Here is a 23,005-nt window from a genome sequence, read left to right as displayed (position 1 = left end):
CTGATGCCAAGAACTTACACTAAAATTCAATGTGCAAACACTCCTCTGTGCAAACAAACTTCTGATTTTGTCTTCTTTAGCTAGTCAGATAAATATTTTACATTCATTTTACAGTAGGAAGTCAAGACTGGGAGTTAGGTGAGTCACCTAGGTGAACTGAAGAGATGTGTGTTCAGGACTTTGTGGCAGTTAAAACCTTCACTGGGCTGCTCAGCAGCTGCTTCCTCCCTAGCACTGGGCAGCTCACTGCCACAAATAGTCCATTTTGTTTCCCTGTGTATTTTGAGATGCTAGCTACCCAAAGACAAGGGAATTTGCTTTTAGGGTTCTCAGAGAACCTTTAACTCCAGCCCTTCTGCTAATATGATTCTTGTGGTTAAGATCCACGGGAAGTGTCCTCACTTACCCAGAAGGGACTCTACTTGCCTGCAGGGTCAGGAATGAGTCTAGAATGCCCTGCAAGTTCCAGTGCAGTAATGGAACCAGGCCAAGGGAGCAGTGATTTCATATTGGTCACATCTCAATTACATAAAAAAACCTCTTAAACTCTGGGCACAGGACAACTGATGCAGTAGTTCACATTTGTTAATGAGGGAACAGCAGTGTTAGGCACAAGCTTGGTTTGTCTATCCTTATAACCAAAAACAGCTATCTTACTTCCAGTATTTGTGAGAAGGGAAACAAACAGTAGTCCACCAAAGATGCTAAGGAGCACAGATGAAAGTGTTGGTGGTCATCTGTATCACAAGATCATAGAATCACAGAATTAATTAAGCTGGAAAAGACCCATGAGACCTTTGTACATTGTCCCATCGCAGGAACAGAAAGCAGCAACGAGCAACCAAATTTCAGAGCAACTTTGCAATTCCTATTGCAAGGAGAGTTTCTGTATCCTGTGCAATGGGGGAAGAAGTGACACTGCTTCCACAGACCCTGGCTTGCACTGATAATCCTCTTCACTGGATTTTTTTGCATGAAATGTGATATCTGTAATCCATTCAATTAGCAAAACTAAGAACCTTCTGTGTCCCCCTGTCTGAAAGTGTTCCAAGAAGTTGTGAAACGCATGGGACCTATGGTGAGCACTTACCTTTAAAAACTGAGGCGTTGCCAAACGAACAGTTGCAACAAAGCAGATTTGCTTTCCCGGGGGTGTTCTGTAAGCCCTTGGGACAGCCTCATCAAAGCCATTGCAAGTGGAGCTAGGCACTAGTTAGGGAAAAAAATGGGACCTGGAGTCATGTCTTGTATAAGATTTACTCTCCCTGAATATTTTGCACACTCCAAGTATACTAATACTATCCTTATTCAGAGAAGTGCTCTAAAAGCTTTTAAAGCTGATATGCATATATTTAAATCCAAGTCAGTCATGGTAGGCAGAAAGGCATCAGAGCTTAACTTCAAGTATGAATTTTACAGGTTAATCCTGATAAAAATAAGGCCAAACCTTATTACAGAGCAGAAACCACTTTTCTGGAAAGAAACTCCACATATCCAATTGCTCTTTTTCACCACTCACAAGAAAGAAAGAAAGAAAAAAAAAAGCTGCAGCATGCCTAGTACTGTAACTTCCATGATGCAGTGAAAAAAAGTGTTGGCAAAGGAGGTAGCTGAAGAGAGTTCGTCAAGTCATCAGTGGCAAAACACCGAGGCCCACAGCCAGCAAGGCTTCATCGAACTAGCAGGAGGATGCCTGTGATTCTTGGCTGCTGAAGAATGCCTTCCCCTTCTACATTGAAAGAACTGTCCCAGTGTGCTCAAGTTATCCTTGTTCTCAAGAAGAGGAAAAGGGACCCCATGTATGGCACTGGCTTCCATCTGCAGATGGCCTGCTGTCTCCTCCAACACTGGGCAGAGGGAAAAACTGGATGTGATGTGGCTACGTATTTTGTGCTTTTTACCTGTGTCTTTCATGGTTGCATGACTCCAGCTACTTTGAGAGCCCACTAGCACCTCCTGTCACAGAGACACACTTCCAAAAGGACATGTTGCTGTAAACTAGCCTAAATCTCATGTTAGAATGACATAATGCAAATTATTCCTCCAAGTTCAAGCTGTTTAGAGATGGTAATCCCACTCTCACCATTATGAAAGAAAACAGTGCTCCAGGCTGCAGTGGGAGCTAGGCTGGATCCTTGCCCTGCCTATCTGACATTCTCCCATGAGGGCAGAGAAGGTCCTATCTATCAGACAAAGTTCACCAACATGAGCTAATTTAATGCTAATAGGGATTAATACTAATGTGAAACTCTCTTTCCTTACTATTAGGCCCCTATATCCACCTTCATGGAGTTTCCGACAGTTTAGTTCTTCTGCACAGGGCAAAGCATTACTGTGAAACTGAAGAGTTTTGTATCTGTCTGGGGAGAGGATAAGTAGCCATTTTTATCCTGGGCTGCTTCTGCACTGGGGTTTCATTCACTACCACAGATTGCAGAGATGGAAGAAGTCCCAAGTGATCACGTGCTTTTGGAACCCAATTAAACCTATTAAAAGCCTCAGATTATTGATGCATTAATGGTAACAAGGATAACAGGGTATAAGACAGAAAAGAAAGTATGCTGAGTGGAATTCACGCCTGTGATTAACTGGTTTAGGCCACTGCGTATCAATATACACCAAAAAGGAAAAGAAAGGTTCTTTATCTGAGAAGACAGCACAGACATGAACATCCACAGAGATCACATCCTCTCTCATAGCTGAGACTGGAGGGCATGACTGATTGGATACAGAGATAAAAAATATGGGTAAAATTCTCCTCCTTTCACCAGCAGAGCACACATGCTCTTGGGACTCTGTAGGAATAAGCAGTCTGATCCTGGGGTTATGTGTATATATTTGGGCTTCCATGTGATTATTAACACAAAAAGTTGAGAAAAAGAAGAACTAAGCTCTACATGATGCACAAGTAGCCTAAGTAAAGACTTATTGGTCCATCCCTGATATTATTATTTAGTGCAAGTCTGTTGATTTCTGTAGTTGGTCCCATTTAGAAATTAATGAGAATGTTATAAACCTGCATTACGGGCATTGTGAAAAGTAACTTCCAAGTTTGCTATGGTAGTATGCTGAGACATTTGAAGTCAGTGGGACTGTTTCTTTCTGTAATAGCCAAGTTCAGTAGCAAATTCTTGCAGTCTGGGCTCTAAGATATGAAAATAAGAGAAGCACATTTAGCCTTTGAAACACAGGTATGATAAGTTAGCCTAGTTAGCGAACAATGGGCTTGCAAATGACACCAGTGGTAGAAGGAAGCAGAGACTGAGTCACACCAAAGAGACCAGATGGCTTTTTTTATGTCAGCTGTTGGATGTAAACAGCCACGAGCCTGAGACATATTCACAGAAGACAGATCAAAGAAGCAGAGTAGATCCCTGAATGTGGCATTCACAAGATAGGATTATATTTCCAACAAGTAAATGCAGTAATAAGAGGGTAATAATTATTGTGTAGGACAGCTAGGCAGTAATTTGGGATTTCCTCACAACATTTGGAAATGATGAATTTAAGCAGCAGTGAATGAATAAGCCCAAAGAGATGAGACAGAGCTGGCCTGGCTGGATGTTATCCTGTCTTTGAACAGCTACTGTGCCATCTCATCCTCAGCTGCCTTTGACGAAGTCCAGAGCATTAAAAGCCTCAATGATGCAGGCAGGTAGCCACTACATTGTCAAGCACATCTCCACCTGAAAATGACAACTACAATAACTGAAAGGAAAAAACCACTCACATGGCTTCTGAATTATTTTGCTGCCAGACTTAAGTTGTTGGTATCTTTTCCTTCCACAGCTCTATCTGCATAGCCTGCTTTACTCTTGCAGCTGGTCAGTGAACTTCAACCTTTTTTGGCTGATGTATTTTGAAGTGTAGTTAAAAAAGAGCTAATTAGATAATTTTAAAAAGAAATACAATCCTGGTATAACCTTTTAAAAAAGCCTTCTGAAAAATCACACTTTATGACTCTCCAAGTCTCTTTAAAAGACACACAACATCTAGAGGTAACCAAGGTCAGTAGCGAACTTTCTGAGAGCACTACAGAAAAATATTGGAAAACAAAAAATAGGAGGCTAGCCTGAGGCTATGGTGATATTAACATTTATGAGTCAAATATAAGGCTTGGAGTGCTTTTGTCAGAATATGCCTAATGAAAATGTTAGGCTTGTCTATAAACAGGTGGGCTTGGGTAAATGAAGGCCTGTGTGTTTCACAATTAAATGATTGAGACAACATATCTTGAGTAAGGAATCAGATCATCATGGGACAAAGCTAAATATGTAATCAGAAAGGTGAAACAGTTGTCTCATATGTATCAGCTAGCTGATGCTCCTCAGCATGAATTTTAATAGCTTTTGTGGTTACCTATCACACCTGCTGCTCCTAGAGTACCACTAAATTCTTCTGTTTAAGTATTAAATACCTGCACATATCTCATAAGACACTAAGAAACTATTTTACCTATACAGAGATCTTTGTTTGATTTTTCTTTAATTTCTTTCTTTTTTTTTTTTTTAAGACCAGAATACTAGGGACAGAATGTTACAAATAAAAAATATACACAGGGAACCAAGCCCTTCACTATCACAGACAAAATTATTTTTTATCCTTAGGGAGAGAAACCATGCCACATGAAATGAATGAAAACATGTTTAAAAAACCCCAGATGCCACTTTATTCAGTTAATAATAGTACAGCAGTCAGTTGCTCGGTCATCTTACTTCAACTTGGAATGTGAAAAACATAATCTTCCTAAGACAGCAAACCTCCTGCTTATGCCATTTGAAAGAAGAAATCCCTTCTTTCTACTTTGTCAGGAGATGTTAATGTTTAAAGAACCAGTCTTAGTGACTGTCAAACAAACTGAACAGTGATTTCAAAAAACATAACCCAAACAGACCATAATAAAATCAAAATTGTTGATTCATGCCTCAGATAAACAGAATATGTGTCAATTAATAGATATAATGAAGAAATCTGAAGTGCTGGTGGTGAGCCAGACTGGTCTCAGTAGCTGAGTAACAGTGACAGTGTCCATACATCACCTGCCCACTTTGATCTACTCTCTCCTCTTTCCTCCTCCTGTTTCTCCCCTGGCCATCCTGAATCCTGTGTTGATATGAATCCCAAGTAGATTCTTTAGGAGACAGGAATGGTGGCTTTTCTTTGAATTGAGAGCCTAGCATGAGTGCTGCATATTGTTAGCTGCAGCTTCTATGATATTGTTAATAGCAAGTAATAATATGCAGCTGTTGGTTCTGATCAAAACATTCATTTTGGATTGAGTTATTCTTGTTTCAGATGTTTCAGCATATACTTATGGAGGCTCCAGATCAATGTATCTTCTGTATGAACTGTTTATTTCTTTTAAAAATTAATTCAGATGCAATTAATTTTTCTGAAAGTTATTTTTTCTCCTCAACATAGTAATTTTCTTGATGTGTATTATTATATCTGAGAGACGTATCAGCTAACAGTAGAGTATCTGCTATTATTAGCATTCAGTAACCATATACTTCCTGAGCTTCCATGTAATTGGGAACAAAAATGCACAATTTTAAATTTCACTATAGTATTATATTACTTGATTAGGAACTCTTTTCACATAATACTTATCTTCTTCTTCTTCAAGAGAAAGTTGGATGAAAGGATAGATCTATGACTTAAAAGATGCTGGTGGTCTTTTTTAATATTGGTTAACTCTTTAAAAGGGAGGACTCTGGTTTTCTCCCTTTCAGGAGTTTTTAAGCAAGTGTGTCACTTCAGAAAGAGGATACCAGAGCCAATATTTGGATATATGAGAGATCTTTGTCAGTTTGCAAATGTACAAACAATTTTCACAGGAGGAATAAATCTAGACCATCTTATAATTTCTTATCAGAGTGAGCTATTAAGCAACTTTGTAAAATAATTTATTCTCACTCGATTTGACATTTTATAGTGGGAGCAGAACACTTACTTGGATTTTTGGGGAGAGTTACCTTTATTACTTTCCCTCCCCCTCAGCCCTCAGGCAAGACTGGGTGTGAGCCACTGTATTATTCATTGGTGATGCTGATATGACTCTCTCTTATCACATACTACTGATAAATAGGGACAGTGATGCACTTGGCTTCCTCAGATGTTTGCAGGCATTCATGTATCTCGTTAAAATCTGGCTACAGACCTAGAACCTGAAATATATAAAAATAATGGACAGAGTTCCTATTTGCAAATAAAACAAAAACAACCCCGATGATCTGATAGCAAGCAGGCATTTCTCACAGAAGCAAAAATGAACTCCATCTTCCTCATCCGAGTGGCCCATGGGCCACCTCCTCTCCTCTCACGGGACTACTGAATCTTCACATCAGGTTACAGTCCCACTTTTCTCATTGAAGCTTAATTAATGACAATTATATAATCCTCCCAAATGGAAAATCAAATCTCTTGTATTTGATTTAGCAGAGCCAGTGACTCATGCAGGCACTCTGCACAGCTTGCATTGCTGTTTCGCTGGTCGGCTGCTCTCGTTGGGCATGGCCAATGCAATGGGGATTCACCATGTGCAGGCAGCTCATGTCACATCCCTGGTGCAGATACAGCTGCAGGAATGTTCTGCAGTATGGCTTGCAGAGTACAGATTCCTCAGGATCAGTCCAAGTGTGCACGCTCTTGCTAACCCTGGCACTGGGTTGGGCAGCTCCCCTATCCCGCAGCTCTAGCTGACACCAAGAGGTCCAGGCACAGTGATCTCCTGAAAGACTGAAGACCTTCTGTGAACTGTGAGAGCTTTCCTGGGCCATTTCTGAGCCCTGTACATGCATGTCCCTGCCTCTTCTGGGATCAGCGAAGTTGCTGGTGACTGCTCCTCTGTGGGAATAGCATGGGTTCAATGTAGATTGTGTTTGAACTGGCTCCCTGACAGTAATTCTGGTGACAAGTCACCTTGGCAGATATCAGGTATTTGTTCTCCTTCATCATGAACAAAATTATCTTTGGCATCTCAATACAACAGCCTTTAAAGCCCCAGAGCTCCCATTAAAGTTAGGGACAGCAGCTAAGCCCCTAACTGGCTTTCTAAGCCACAATCCTTCAAAGTAATCCATTCAAATCCATCCCTATATGATGTTCTCAGCCATAAGTCTCAATGCAACTAGCAGAGAAGGTATGAAGGAGGTGGGAGGGGGGCAAGGTTACTGGAAACCCACATGCATGACCTTGCCCCAAGTACCAACACTGTATAAGCAATGAACAATAATAAAATAAGCCTAAAGAGATGGTAATTCAAAGGAGGTTACATAAAAGGTTATGTGGAAGTAGAATAAAGGTAGGGACATTTCTGTTAAAGAGGGTGAAGAAGGACCTACCAGTTCTTACAAACATCAGCAAAGGTTAAATGAGAAGGAATGGAGACAGATTGACTCAGGCTGTTGCTGCTATGAGTCTGCATTAATAACAACAGAATAGCTAAGCATCCTGATAGGATACAACCTGCCCAGGGATAAAAGAACTTTCCTGGCCATAGAGGCTCTGGGATCCCTGTTGCAGGAACACGCAGGCAGAATGGGCTCAGAGTACGCTCAGCAAACCATTGGAAATAAAGGTGGGAGTTGGCATCGGGTGGCTAAAAAGGAACCAGCAGGATTTGTATTTAAAGAACATCCTGTATCAGTCTCCCAAGTGTAAAAACATGCTCGCACTTCCACTGCTGTGAAAAGCTACAGGGAAAAACATTCTTCAATACATTCATAAGGAATGTCTCCTGCTAATTAAGCCTAATTTGCAATTTCTGTCTTTCTCCCCCAGCTAACTCTTTTCTTATCTTTAGCTTAGAATCCTTCCTTCACAAACACCTCCAAAAAGCAGGCTTTGAGACCAGCTGATCCTATGCATATAGGACAAATGCTGCCCTGAGCGATGCGTCTCTCTCACCACCCTTCCCACCACTTTCTTTATTGCCCACTTGGCCTCACACCTGGAGGATGGATGACTGGAGAATGGGTATTTGTTTAACAGGAGGAAAAGAGGGCAATTACTGTCAGATCCAACAGGTGACAGCCCTGAGGAGCATGGGCTGGGGGATGGTGCCTGATAACTATGGGCCAAGCAGAGGCATGAACACTGCCCACCACTGCACCCACCAGATGCTCAAAGTTGTTTGTGCCACAAGACTCCGTGCCAAAGCACAGGTGCTTGCCAGCAACCCTTGGGTGGCTTCCCCAAAGGGTGGAGCCTTTGTATGGTGCTCGCTTGAGCTGATTCTCCTGTGCCTTGCTCAGGGTGCAGCTGGCTGGAGCAAGGATCCCAGTGGATCCAGGGAAAGGCCTTTCAGAGGTCTGCACCCTCCTCCAGCTGCTCCCCCCGTAAGCCAAGGGTATCAGCTCTCAAACAAGCAGTTTGCAGCTGCTACATGTGAGTCCAGTGCACTTGCTTCCACCTTTGCTGGTGACTCCCAGCCAAAAGGGAGCAGTGCTGGACATGCACTGGTGAGGCATCTCCACCAGGCTCTGCACTGAACTGGCAAAACTAAAGTCAGATGGCAAGGGGGCCAGGAGGCACCATCTCACAGAGCCAGGCTAAGGTGGCTCCTCCCAGTCAGTCAGAGGGTCAGACTGCAGCAGAGGTAGGAGGAAAGTGGAAGAGACAAAATAAAGTGGAAGATTTAGAAAAAAGTGGTGCAAAGGGGGAAAAGTGTGAAGAAGAAATCACATGACTTGTTTGAAAGCTGTTAAGATGGGGGTCTTTGGAAAATGATTTGATGTCTTCTGAAATCAATATTTTGCCATTTACTTTCTATGCATTAAGGTAGGTAATATATCTGTAATGTAAGTTTTATCATTCTTCTGAGAAATAGCCACAGATAAAATTGCTGGGATGTGAAATCCTAACGTGTAAGGGGGCAATATTGATGTCACACCAAAATAAAGGGCTGAAAATCCTTGAAGAAAATGGATCAGAAATTCCCCTGGTAGAAATGTATCCTTATGAGTCAGCACCTGAAATCCGGTTTCTGCTCTAGAAAACAGAACAGCTTGGTGTGCACGTCTGTCAGGCAGGCGCATTTCACTTCATTCAAACTAGAAAGCACACAGGCAGCTACATTTTTTGATACAAACAGAGCCTCAAATCAGATGGCACCAAACAAGAAATATATATCTCCATCCTGCACGTAGGTTTCTATTCTAGTCATGTGGAGGAAAAGCAGAAAGTTAAATGGGGACAGGGACATTTTTTTTCACAGCGTGGTGTGCAATTTTTGGAAAGCACGGTGGGGAATTTTTTTGCAGAGGATGACCTATTTGGAACAATACCAGCAACTTTGGAAATGCCGCTCTGGAGTTCAGTCAGGCAAGTAACTAAAGCAAACTTGGACAGGCAGGAGAAGGAAAGTAATAAAAGAGTATTTCATTTCTGACAGTAATGGCCATGCAGCAATCTGTTTGTTAGAGAACGAGTGAGGTGGAAATCTGCTCTTCATCCCTTGAAAGATGGTTTCCCTGGACTGACTGTGGCACATTAGAGACTATGCTGACTGCATTTCTTCCTTTATTTTTTTTTCTTTTTTTTTGGAGAATATTGTGTTCTGCAGTGCTGGAGAGGAATGCAAAATGGCAGCTGGAGAGGGAGCTGGGTGGCAGTGTCTTCAGCTGTTCTGATGCCACGTGGCACTGCTGCCCTTCTCCAGGATTTTGCAGAGAAGGGTAGGGTGAGAATACAGATTTGACAGGTTATCAGTTCTGGCATGGAATTTATGTTTAATGTAAACCAGCAGATAAGGTAGCAAGATTATAATTTTGCTAATAGGTGGGGTCTTAGCCCACAGTATTAGTGAGCGCAAATAAACCCTCCTCTAAACCTGTAATTATTTGCAAACTTACCCAGAGTCCAGGATCACTGCAAGTGAAGGGCAGTAACAAAAGCAACTAACACAATTTCACTCATCACATGTATTCATCCAGCTATTGCAACTCAGCCATGAGATCCGTGTGAAGCAAAATTCACCCAGTAATGTTAAAAATAGTTCTGTCAGTTAAAAGCCTGTCTTGTTCAATGGAGCAATACTTATATTTTATTTTACACAGCTAAAGTAACATTTATACAACAATTAAAGCTTACCATTGCTGTAAGACCGAAAATTTCCTACAAATTTTATGTATTCATATGTTGGAAATTCCTTTGGGTTCAAACTTCCTCTCAGAAGATGACAATAAAACTCTAGTTCATTGTCAGCTGGATTGTTAAAAGAAGAAGAAGAAGAAATAAATATACTATTCAAGCTAAACACAACCAAAGGTGTCTTCCAACCCCAATCTTGCAACTGGTGGCACAAGAGCAGCTTGTTACCACTCAGGAGTCCTAAACACCAATGTGCTTTGCAGGACCTAAACACATTGCAGGACCAGAGCCTCTGCAAGGAAGCACCTTGCAGGGATGCAGGTTGCTCAGTGCTGTGCACAGGCATGCCTGCTGCTCAGGGACACCCTTGGAGATTAACTCGCCCTTCTCTGACACCACCTCATCACAGCAGTTACACAGCTATAGCCTTGGTGCAGCAACAGAGAAAACTGGGTCCTTCACTTACTACTCTTTTCTGTTTAGGCTCCTCACAACTCATAGCTACTCTACATCTTGTGTTGGAAAGCTGTGCTTAATTACCTCAGAACATCTATTAAATTAACTTTGGCATATTAGCTATCAGCTGCAGGTTTTGTACGATACAGTAGGTTGAGCAGCTGTACATCTCACATGATCATGTGTTTTCTGGTTTTCTACATCTTACCTCCTAGAGTGAGAAAGGCCGAGGAAGTAAAAACATTTCTAAGAAAAACAAAATTCAACTGGAAAAGAATTAGAGGCATTTTTTGACTGTAAGGCAAACCAAAGGTACGCCACATTAGCTTATCTCTGAACAGCATCTTACTTGAACAGGCTGAAATATCAATTAAGATGTGATTTGTCTCAGGTGAACTCTCAATTTCCATCGGCTAACCTATTTTCCTTAGCTGTCTCAAATGATATGATATTTAATAATTAACATAACTGCAAGTAGTCTTAGCCTAGTAAAATAAAGGCAAAGAGTTTTATTTAAAAATAGAACCAAAGAGTCATTCCAGGTGGCAAGATCTTTTTGAATGCCTATGAACCTAATTTATTTACTGCACATCACATAAAAAACTTTCTGGGAGAAAATTTTTTATCCTGCCCATGCTTTTTTCATTTACTAGAGAAGATAAAATGAAACTTACTTTTTAGGTAATCCGATGAGGCAGAATCTGTCATAAGCATACAAGAAGATAACATCTTATATATTTCTGAGTGCTCTTGTTCTGGGAGGAAATTTAACAAATTCTGATCCAAGACATCACACTGCGAAGAGAAATAACTTCTGAGACGAACAGAAATATCACAACAAGCAACACTTGCAGAGATGCACAAGGTGGATACAAAGCCTGTGGCATTTGACAGGAGTTTCCTCACTGATTTCCACTTACTCTAAAACAGAGGGGGAACCTGTTGGACAAACTGAGTGGCGACTTCTCTGTGGGCTGGTTGTCAGATTAAGTCTCAGCACTCATCAATATTTGATGTTTCTCAGAGACCATCAGATGCAGCAGGTATGTCCATGCAATTATATGACGAGACCTGGGAGAGGGCTGGGAAAAGGCATCTGGCTCCCCACGCAGCCACTAAGCTCCATGCACAGGCCTGTTGTGGATCACTGGAATTTGTTCTCTCCCTGACAGAGCCTGACTTGCAGGAACAGTGAAGCAGAGAGTCACTCTGAGCCAGCCAGGTCAGTTCCCAGATCCAGCCCCTTCCCGGGGGATCCCCTCAGCTCCTAGGAAATGCCCTTGGGATGGCAGGCCATGTTCCTCACTTCCTGCATCCTGGCAGGTGGGAGCAGGGAGAAGGGCACTTCCAAGTCTGGACATGACTTTACAGCAGTTGGTCTCCAGAGAAGGGGACTTCACAGTGCCACCAACACAAGCCCTCCCTCTGGCCAGCCATGAGCCAAATGTCCATGTGCCTCCAGCCCCATGATCAGCTGGCTTGAACCCAAAATCCATCAAAAATCTAGGAACTGAGATTTGGGAATGGAAAGAGGAGATGGATTTGTGCAAAAGGTCATGGCTGGCCCAGGGTGGAGAAGACAAAGAGTCTGTCACGGGCTGCCAAGAGGCAGTTAGTCACCTCTGCTCTGCATGGTGACTAACCCAACACTAGCAGAGCACATCCAGAAGGAAGCCTGAGATAAAGCGACCCTCCAATGGCACCGACGTACATCTGTCCCACCTGAGACTACCTCAGGCTGAGCTGGCACACTGACACAGCTTTGTGTGTCATCAGAGCAGCTTCTATCAGACTCTACAGTCATGCTGAGAACATGGAAGCCCTGTGTGAGACTGGCAAGTCATTAACCATCATTTATTTATGTAAGATTGTGCTTTGGCTTCCATCTGCTTTCTATTCATGCTAGCTTTTCTGTGTGGAATTCCTGTTTAGAGTGGTGAAACTCACTGAGCAGACTTTAAAAATCAGACTGCTATGCTTTATATACACACCTTGAGAAGAATATGTCGCTTTAGGTGATTCAGTTGTAAGTATATATATGCTCATTACTTGAATATTACTATTGTGAAGAATACTTGAAAGTTATTTTTGCTGCTTTAGTTTATATCTCATTAATGTGAATCCTATTGATACAGTATGTGATAAAGGTTTTATACATATATATAAATACTTACATACACATATCTATATACACATACTATACTTTATAAAATACAGTACATTGTTTCATGTAATTTTTCTCTTTTCTTTTTTTGTGTATATGAAGAAAGAGCCTTTGACAGGAAACTGTGCTGGTGAGTTCTGTTCAAGGCTTAGATGCAATCTCAGAAATTATTTTTTTTCCTGTAAATAATAATGATACCAGCAGGTTAATTAATCTCACATCTACTCTGCAGTAACTGCAGGAAGAGAAGATGTGAGCTATCACCACTGCTCTAACTGGAATCTTTTGTCTCCATACTGTGACCAAGCTCCAAATCCAAACCTCTGATTAGTTCTGCACTGCTGTTGCTGTTTCAGGTGATAGCTGCAGAGGCCTGTGATTACATCTATGAGTTGGAGTTGCAAGTGACTTTTTTTCACACATCCCCTCAGAGCAACCTCTCACCCTGAGCACCAGGTATTCATTGATTTGCAAGCCCTGGTATTTACAGTTTTTGCTGTCATCATGTACCATATCTACAATTTAATATTTGGTTTGCATCTTTGATCATAGGAAATACCATTTTTTTTAAAAATTGGTTTGAAAAAAATGCTAAGGTTTCTACTTCTTACTGTGTTACACAACTCTTGCCTCTTGCAAAGATTTGGCACACCTGCAAAACAATGCACAGAAAAGAATTTCTGGATCTTGTATATGTCAAGACTTCAACAATGCTCTCGAATCAATGTCAATCCAGAATACAAACAGAGAGATGGAAGCAAATATTCCACTGTCTCACTGGAGCTGTAGAAAATGCCAAGCAAGCTATTCAGAGCTAATTCCACACCAAACCCAAAGGGCAGACATCTGATGTCATGGCAAAAAGGTGAGCGGTGAGACAGATAGGCTCTGCAAAGGGATTTGGACAAACTAGATCAAAGAGCTGAGACAAACTGTATGAGGGTCCAACAAGACAAAATGCCACATCCTGAACTTGGGTCACAACAACCCCAGGCAGTGCTACAGGCTGGGGGCAGCGTGGGTGAAAAGCTGCCCAGTGGAAAAGGACCCGGGGGTGCTGGTTGACAGCAGCTGAACATGAGCCACTGTGTGCCCAGGTGGCCAAGAAGGCAAATGGCACCCTGGCCTGTATCAGCAATGGTGTGGCCAGCAGGACCAGGGCAGTGGTTGTCCCCTGTACCAGCACTGGTGAGGTCACACCTCAAGTGCTGTGTCCAGTTCTGGGCTGCTCAGTTCACCTCACACTGAGGTGCTGGAGCTCCAGAGAAGGACAACGATGCCTGGGAAGGGTCTGGAGCACAGGTCTTACAAGGAGCAGCTGAGAAAAAGCCCGGAGAAAAGGAGGCTCGGGGGAGGTCTTAGCACACTCTTACAACTCTCTAAAAGGAGATTGTGGTGATGTGGGGGTTAGTGTCTTTTCCCAGGCAACCAGTGACAGGACAAAGGGAAATGGCCTCAAGCTGAACCAGGGGAGGCTCAGGATGAACATCAGGAAAAAGTTCTTCACAAAAGAGTGATTAAGCACAGGAAGAAGCTGCCCAGGAAAGTGGTAGAATCATCATCCCTGGAAGGGTTCAAAAAAATGAGCAGACATTGCACTTTGGTTTAGTGGGCATGGTGGGCATCAGGTCAAAGGTTGGTCTTGATGATTTTGCAGGTCTTTTCTGACCTGATTCTACTGACAAAATTTGACCATCGGTGATAAAAATGGATCAGTTAGAGGAGAATGGTTTTTAGCTCTGTCTAATTACTCTGCAGTTTGCAGCTCTGGGCCACTGGCTGAGACAGCCACAGAGTATTGCTGAATGAGATAGGCAAAGCAGACAAAACATAAACTACAGTGACTGTGGGTAGACTTGTTGGATGAACTATGTTAATGCATAGTTACGGTGCTAAACCTGGAATCTACTCTGCATCTTCAAATCTATGGATCCTGCTAAGCAAAGTTTTGGAGTACTTACTCCTGAAAGCCAAGGCAGGCAAAGAACACCTTTGCCTACATGGATGCTGTCCGTTCTAAATACAATACATGAAGTTCTGCAGTAATGGCATTCACAGTTAAAATACTTCTGCAGTTTCAACAAAACAGCTGTACTCCAAAATGGAACTCCATCCTCATAATTTCATTGCTTTTACAATGCATGGGGGTAGTGGTTAGGAGAAAAAAAAACCTGCTGCAGGGAGAAAAAAGCAAAGGAACTAAGTGAACATTGTCACTAGGAAAGGGATGATGGAGGGCTGCAAATGAGACAGGTTTCTTTCCCATCAACACAAAAAATAAAGATGGCTATAAACTTGTGTGCTGGACTTGGTCCCTGTATCCACCTGTATGTCCTGCACTGATTCCTACTGCTACCCTGCTTACATGCTTACAGCATGCTTAACTTCTGTACTCTGTAGGGTGCTATGTCCGGGATTTTTCTACCCTCATGTTTACCTTAAGCACCCAACACAGCAGAGCAGCTCCTTGAGTTTCACTGGGTAGCCCCTGAGGAGAAATCCCAACCCTGCCAGGGACCTTCTGGAAAAGCAGGCAAGAACAGACAGGGAGGACCCTTCTCAAGAGACTGCATATTCTTGCAGTCACAGTGTACCATCTGACTGGCAAATGCTATGAACTGTGATCAGATTTCAATGGGTTCACTTCAGTTAAGTCATCCTTACCATGTGAGCTAGACCCTTCCATCTCAACTGACCCTACGAGTAGTCTCAAGATCTTGTTAAAAAAAAATAGAATTATAACAGGGGAAGTTTGTGTTTGAAAATCTCCACAGAAGTAAGGGAAGCTGTGTTAAAGAGAACCAGATATATTTGTTCTCAGCTTTGGAGACTTTCATGGTTTTAATGAAAGAAAATATATCAGTTTTCTTAACAGGAGCCCTCAGAGAGCTCTGCTCTGCATTCTGCCCAGTTTTGCTTTCCTTTCATTGCTCAAAGCAAAAGATTTGCAGAGTATTTTTTCCCTGTTGTCACAGAGGAGCAAGAATTGGTATTTTGTCCCTGAAACAGTGACTGAATTTAGCTTACAAATAGATCCTCGAGGTAAACAAAATAAGCCACATAGATTTTCCAGATAGCACTCTGATCAGTTTTAAAACTTAAAAAAAACCCCAACCAAATGGCAAGGGCAACAGAGGACTAAAATACCCAGTGTGTACGTAGATTCACCCTCAGCTGGGCCCCTGTCCATGGCCATAACAATTTGCCAACCTGGGGCAGGCAGAAGCCTTTATTCCTTGTTCAGTTGTGGCCTCTGGGATGCTTCCTCTGCATGTGTGGGAAGTTGTCAACCATTACCACTCCAACAGCTCCAGGAGGGTCTGCTCCACCTTCAGCCCTTCCAGGTTGGCCTCTGACTTGGACTGCCAAAGTGCTGCTTCTATGCAAATAAAACGTAATGTCTATCCTTATCCTTATTTTGGGCTGGATACCATGTAAGGTTATAACAAAAAGCATGTCTTTGGGAGAGAAAACCAATTTAGTTTCTGATGGTCCAACACAGGAATTATAAACCTGAATATATCTATGTTCAGTCAGAGCCTCAGATTTTAGGCACAGGGTGAAATATGTCTTCCTGAAGAGGAATACTTTCCCACAGCAGATCTATCATGTCCACAGAGAATCAGTATTTGGAAAGAATACCAATGAAAACTCCAAATGATGAAAGACAAGGAAATTTCATGGAAATCAGTAAATGCGTGAAAACCCCACAGCCTGCGTGTTGGACAGAGCTCTCTCCACCCTTGGAAGTGAGGGAAATGTCAGAAAATAAAGTACTGGTCTTCTAAACTGTTGAGGATGAAAGGAAAATGAAATAGATAGACTCAGTCCAATCTCTTGTTGCATAGCAATATTTTTGCATTTACCAGGAGCTGCTCTTTCATCAAGTTCCTTTTGTCTCAGAAGAAAATAATTTTTGTTGTTATTCCATCAAGGTAGTGATGTGAAATACATTTGTCTGGGTGGAAGACATAACACATATTTGGTGAAAAACTAAATGAGAGAAAGAGAATTGTAATTTTCTTAAGAACATGGCAGGGGGTAGTACAATAATGATTTGGCAGCTGATTTTTTTCTCCTGGGCATGCATTTATTTGAGACCAGGATACTAAAAATGAGTGTGAGGATTAATCCGTAATTATTGTGCCATTTCTCCTAGAGCAGCCCTAGCAACAGGAGCAGAGTTTGGAGCAGTCCCTCTCCCCTGCTCCTACAGCCCAAGCCAATGCACACAGGAGTGTCTCCCGGAGCAGCACACAGATAAAAGAAGCTGAATGTGCTGGAGCATTGGCTGGACTGGTGTAGGGATGCACCCAGCATCAGCTCCACCAGCACCTCCTGGGACCACCGTAGGCTCCCCTTGGGAAAGCACAGCAGGGAGAGCTCAGCAGCCTCTAGCTAGCTCCAAATTCAATGGGGTTTTTGTCCTTTACCTCCCTGGGAGCAGAATAAGGCCCTTTACAAGCTCCTCACTGGGCTGCCAGCAGCACTGGTGCTATTCTCTGCTAGCTTAGAAATCAGAGATGGAAAAGATCAGCCAGGTCACCCTGTCCCTCCCCTGGCCAGACTATTCCTGCAGAGCTTTTTCCATTCAAGCTGAAGTGCCTCATAGCAACAAAAACCTGAAGGGTATGAATCAGATAGAGAGAGAGCAGAGCTGATCAACTGCAGTAGCCAGCACAATGCAGGGATAAACTCCTTCACCACATTTTCAGGAAAACACCACCCTCAGCGCCGTTTTACATCTGTTTCTAAAAGTCCAGTGTCCCAATTCTACAATGAGTAGTAGAAAAGCCAATGCCAGAATTACTCACCGGTAAATGCCCTAGAAGTGGTGTGATGCTGTCAGACACATAGATGATGCTTCCACCTGTGGTTACTGCTATAATGAAGCCATCTAATGCCTACGGAAAACAGACAAGTCGAGAGTGCTTTAAAAGGAATGAGTGGTGTAAACAGGACATCTCATCATGCGTTGATCAGAACAGTTTGACTTCAGCACCATACTGTAGGAATGTTATCTCAAGTTGCAGAACAGTAATTCTCTGATTTTACAGTCTGATTTAACTTTCACAAGACTCTTTGTAGTCTAGTAAAACCTACTATTGAAGCAACAAAGGGCTCACAGGAACAATTCATGTCTCAGTTTTTAAATTAATCACACATTTTAATAATGCAAAATGACTAAGACTGGATCCCTTGGAAGTTATTAAAATGAACATTTGAGCTCTGTGTAAATATCAAAGGACGATGAAAGGATGCAGTCCTATCTCAAAATGGTACTTCTCTGCAAACCCCATAAATCTCAGTTTGTATTAATGTAACATTGTATATTACTGGGCTTTCATGTAAGTAAAAGCAATGCAAATGATCAAATAATCCTCAGCCTGAGTTTTAATTGAGTGATTTATTTTAAAGGTCATGGTATTAGATTACTCATTCCAAGAGAAATTCACCCTTCTGCAGAGTTTCTTCCTGACTTTGGTCCCATCCTGTGGTAAGCCCCCTTCACTCCTAGGACTGAAGAGAAATGTCAGCCTTATCCCCACGCTGTGCACAGGAGCAATTTCACCATCAAAATGAGTCTCTTCTTTAGTCTGAGCTGCCAAGTTTTGAGCTAAGTTTTGTTCAAAGTTAAACCTAGGTAGATTTTCAGATCTAAGGCAAGATTAACTTTATTTTTCGGGGGATTCTCCTCAGAGTGAACTAAAGCTAGATGATCTTTAGATAACTATAAGGAGAACACCTCAAAAAGTTAAGACACAGCAGTAGGTGCTCGGAGAATATATTAAAATCTTCCCATTGTCATTAGGGAGTCACAGGTGAGGTTCCCAACCCTTCAAGTGGAGCAAGTCTGGGTTCTTCCTGTCAGTTCCCTGATGTTCTGGAGTCAGCATTGCCAGCAGTATTTGAGCAGCAAAGGCACTGCAAGCATGACTGAATCAGAGCAGGATTTGACTATACTCCAGTGGCCATACCTGCTCAGGAGACAGGTGTACTGCAAACAGCCTGATCAGAGAGCCAAAACCATTCTGCAAATCCAGGCCTGCCTCCAAGCCAGACTTGCAGTTGATCTTGTAAGCTACAGCACATCCATCCCTCTGCCCCCCCTTCCACCCTGCTGACTTCAATAAGAGAAAGAATTCAGAGAACACTGGAAAATGCTAATTGTTAAAAGCAAAAAAAAAAAAGGAAAACACAAAGCCTTGAATAAAGACACAAACATATGTTCCTTTTTCCAGAGAATGCTGAGCATCCACAACTATTTAAGTCAATGGGAATCTGCTGGTGCTTCAATCCTTTGAAAAGCAAGTCAATAACTTATACCCCAGTAGAATAGTGTGTGTTTAGCATCTCTGAAAACCCTCCAGCTGCTATAGTTAGTTTGATTTTGTTAATCTAGGTGCAGAGAATGTTTTCCTTTAGTGCAGTACATTCAAGCTGTTTTCTAAAAAAGCATGATAGCTATTAACCCATAGAAGAGTGCAGCAGTTTTACAAGGCAGTTGGATCGTGCATGTTACTATGGTGAAGGTTGTTAGTTTTAAAAAATCAAGTCTTTATTTCATATCCAATGCAAATTACACACAGTGACTCATATCAGAACTTTGTGGCAAAATCAAGTTAATTTGTGCACACATAACTCTGTATTTATTTTATTTGCAACTGGACATTCCAACATTAAAAGAGCACTTTCTTCAAAGGTTTACTATTGCATCAGTCCTAGACAGACAAACAGAGCCTGATGCCCACTGTAATTTGGTGACAGCCTTTTCAATGTGGTAAGAAAAGGCCATTTTCAGGAAAGCTGATATATTACTGCAGTCAATTATGCCTTGAGTCTTTTGAATTAGTGCTTGGAAAAAACCCTTCCCATCTTTTAATAACAGGATGGGAAAAACTTCAAGCAGTCTTGTCCAAATGCTAATAAAATAAGATTAGTAGAAAGGTAAAAAAGCAGAGAATGATGTACAACTGGCACAACAGGACATCCCAATATCCAGTGTTATCTTGAAGGGCATGGAAAATCACAGTAGCGAGAAGGTGATTTATAAGCTGGGAAACCAAAAGTGATTGTTTTAATCTAAAATTGGGTAGCATACAAGTAGAATCAACAAAGGCCCAGCCTGTCAAAACAATAGTCAATTTATTGCTATCTGAGGGACATATTTCAGTGCAGACTGAAGGAGTTATGTGTGTTAAGTTCCTGCACACAGAAATGGAAATGGGCGGTTGTCAGAGCAATGGGAGCAAAGTGTCTCATAAAACTGGTCCAGGGGAGTCTCATCACAACAAATTGCAGTGGCCAAAGGACTGCTAGCCCCTGGGAGTCAGCAGTGGTGAAGCTGTTCCCCAACATCCTTCCTGCCCACCACCAGAGCCTGAATCATGTGCCATGTTCACATCATTTGTGCAAGGAGAAGAAGCTTGTTCTCAAAGGACACTGTGGGGCTATGCAACATCTGTGTGTTTAGTTCAGGAGAAGACCCTTGCTAAAGGCAGTTCCAGCTATTACTGAGAGAGAAAAATGCATTCTAGCAACTCATTTGCTTTTCGTTTTGAACATACATAAACACCATTGAGTTGCCTCCCTTTGAATCCTAGTTAGCATTAAAAGAACCTATGCTACAATTAAAAAAACTATGACTGAAAAATGCCAGAAGAAGAAGTCTTTGATAAGGGCCTTGAAAATCAGAGTGGAAATACCAACTGTATGAAGCCAAGAGGAGCTGTCAGGCTTGATCTGCTTGTTCGGCACCTAGAACTAGAGGGATGTGACACCACTGCGTTTCAGGTGCTAGTCTTACATAAATATTAGATGCCAACAACACCTTCCAAAAACAGAAAAACGGCCATGTGCCCTTTACCTCACCTCTGTTTGTAAAAAAGCATAGAGCCTGTGATTTGAATCTTTGCCCTGAACTGCTTTTCCTGGGAGTCACTGCACAGCTTTGCAGGCTGCAGCAGCACAGCACAACGGTACTGCTGAGAGGGAAAAGCAGCAAGTGGGGACTTTAATCCCTATGACAGCTCTGCTTGATGGCCAAATACAGCAGTTCCCAAAACCTCCTTTTTTGGAACTGCAGATGACAGTTTATTCTAAATGCATGGGCATTTCCATGAGTGCTCGACAAAATTAGGAAAGGTATATGTACATGTTTACCTCCAACATCAGCTGGGTGAATTCTTCATTGCTGAGAAATGAAGGTTTCCAGTCCTGCTGAATTTCAGAAATCTCCGTCTGTGCTGAGACTTCTAGACAAATAGAACATTTACATCTTTAAAATTCAAATTAACTTCTATCTTGGAATATTACTTATGAGTTGCTATGAAAAGAGAGAAATAACCTTTGTATTCAAAAATTGCAGTTTTCAAGCCTGAAATGTGTTCCTTATTTTTTACTCAAGTCAACTGGTACTGACTTCAGTGGGAGCCTGTACTAACAAGGCCATTGGCCTCAAGCAACATTACTGGGGTATTGATCAAAAGATAAAATCACTTTGCATGAAATTAAAATCAAGGCAAGAATTAGCACGTGTCAAATTGATATTTACAATTTACAGCTTCAAAATCAGGATGCTAGAGAGGGTTCAGCCTGTAGCTTCTGTGCCAAACAGAACAGCAACAAAGCTCCATCAGAAGATCCCCAAAGGGCTGTGACCCGAAACTGCAGAGCTATTGCTCTGTTTTTCAAAAGGAGAGTGAAAGACAAGCATTTGCAGAAATTTTACACCAGTGCTACTGCCAACAATCTTTCCCTACCTTCAGCCACATGGTGCAGGACAGGAAGAAGGAATGGAGCACCAGCATCTCATCCCAAATCCTGTCTTGAGGGCAGGGTCCCCTGTGTTTTCAACACATAAGACCCCAAGAGGAGATGTGCCCCACTGCTGTACAATCCTGACCCCACGGCAGCCTGCAGAGGGCTTGCTCCTGGAGGGGTGCAGACACATTGGGATAACATCTCACAGCCTTGCACTGAAACTGGGGACCATACTGGATAGCTGGTTGCACTGTTTGCCTTTGGAAAACAGTCACTTATGTCAGCTCTGAGTCAGACAGGATTCTGGGGGACAGCTCTAATTTAGAGAAACTCGAGCTGGTTCAGTTTGCTGTTCACTCTGCTTCTCTAGGAGTGCTCCCTCACTCAGCTGTAGTAGTGAGGGGATGGTGAGCACAGACTGTCTTCTCTTTTCAGCACCTCCTGCTAATTAATCCTGCTGATTAACACTTCCAGAGCATGTAACACTCAATGCTCTGTATTCGGAGCACATAGGCAAAGCGGCCAGAGAAACACAAATGGATAAATGATACTAAAGACAGTGAATTCCTACGAGTGCTTGTGCAGTTTGTCACTGAGAAAGAAATCAAAGCCTCTGTTCAGGCTGTATTAGTGGAGATGTTTGCTCCTACCAGCTCGTTCGACTTGCTTTCTGCACTGCTGGGGGCTGTCACTGGCAGCATGACAACTCACTACAGCCCCCACACAGGTTTCATACCCAGGTTTGAAAACCAGACTAAGGAAAAAGAGTCCATCAGATTTTTTAAAGTAGTTTCAGAATGCAGGATACCTTCAGCAGATCTGTAGCTTAGAAAAGCCAGTGTACATGAAATGGTGACTGCTGGGAGAATTACTTGAGATTTGGAAGATTCTGTGGATTACAATGAAGGAGGCTGTTTATGAAGGAAAAAATCTGAAAATTTTCCTCCTCCTCTGTTATGACTAAAATCTTGGTTTAGCCTACCAAACAGAAGGGAAATATGACTCAATAAACCAAATCCCAAGTACGCTGAGGATAATCAACACTTTTAAATGCTGATGCTTTGTATTATATTCTACTAATCTGGTTTAAAAATAGATAACATTTTTTGGTTTTTTAGCAAGAGCACAAACCCCAGTCACATATTGACCCAATTGCTATGCAAAGATTTGTGTCTGTTAGTTTTCCTTCACCTAGTTGTTTTTCAAGGAAAAGCACCTTTTAGAATAAATTATTTCGACCTTCAGCTACACTATACACTTATTTCAAATCTTGGGTGATTGTTCTTTGCTTAGCTTTATAATTGAGCATATTCACGTCTTCCTTTGCCTTGGACAGCTAAAAAAAATTAAGTTATTACTATAATTTTTAAAAAATTGTATATAATTATTAAACCTTGAAATGTCCTGGTTATCCCCTCCTGTACAAAACCATAGGTTAACGGTTGGACTCACTGGTCTTAAATGTCTTTTCCAACCTAAACAAATATATGATTCTATCTTGTCTGTGGTAAAAATTCATTTAAGGAGAAA

The 23,005-nt window shown here is 42.0% G+C and overlaps 1 protein-coding gene across 1 annotated transcript in view; it reads right to left on the bottom strand.

The window, feature by feature from the left end:
• The window catches only part of NPAS2 (neuronal PAS domain protein 2), a 52,825-nt gene that overhangs the window by 23,720 nt on the left and 6,100 nt on the right, over positions 1 to 23,005 (bottom strand). Inside the window, exons 3-7 of the mRNA XM_062515033.1 lie at positions 20,876 to 20,967; positions 17,527 to 17,616; positions 11,223 to 11,343; positions 10,093 to 10,206; positions 1,091 to 1,209 (exon numbers count right to left, since the gene is read on the bottom strand). Coding sequence (XP_062371017.1) covers positions 1,091 to 1,209; positions 10,093 to 10,206; positions 11,223 to 11,343; positions 17,527 to 17,616; positions 20,876 to 20,967 — 536 coding nt within the window. The remainder of the gene's footprint in view (positions 1 to 1,090; positions 1,210 to 10,092; positions 10,207 to 11,222; positions 11,344 to 17,526; positions 17,617 to 20,875; positions 20,968 to 23,005) is intronic.

This window comes from Cinclus cinclus, chromosome 2 (genome assembly GCF_963662255.1).
Source record: "Cinclus cinclus chromosome 2, bCinCin1.1, whole genome shotgun sequence".
Taxonomy (NCBI): Eukaryota; Metazoa; Chordata; class Aves; order Passeriformes; family Cinclidae; genus Cinclus; species Cinclus cinclus.
This window is presented reverse-complemented; position numbering and strand designations above follow the sequence as displayed.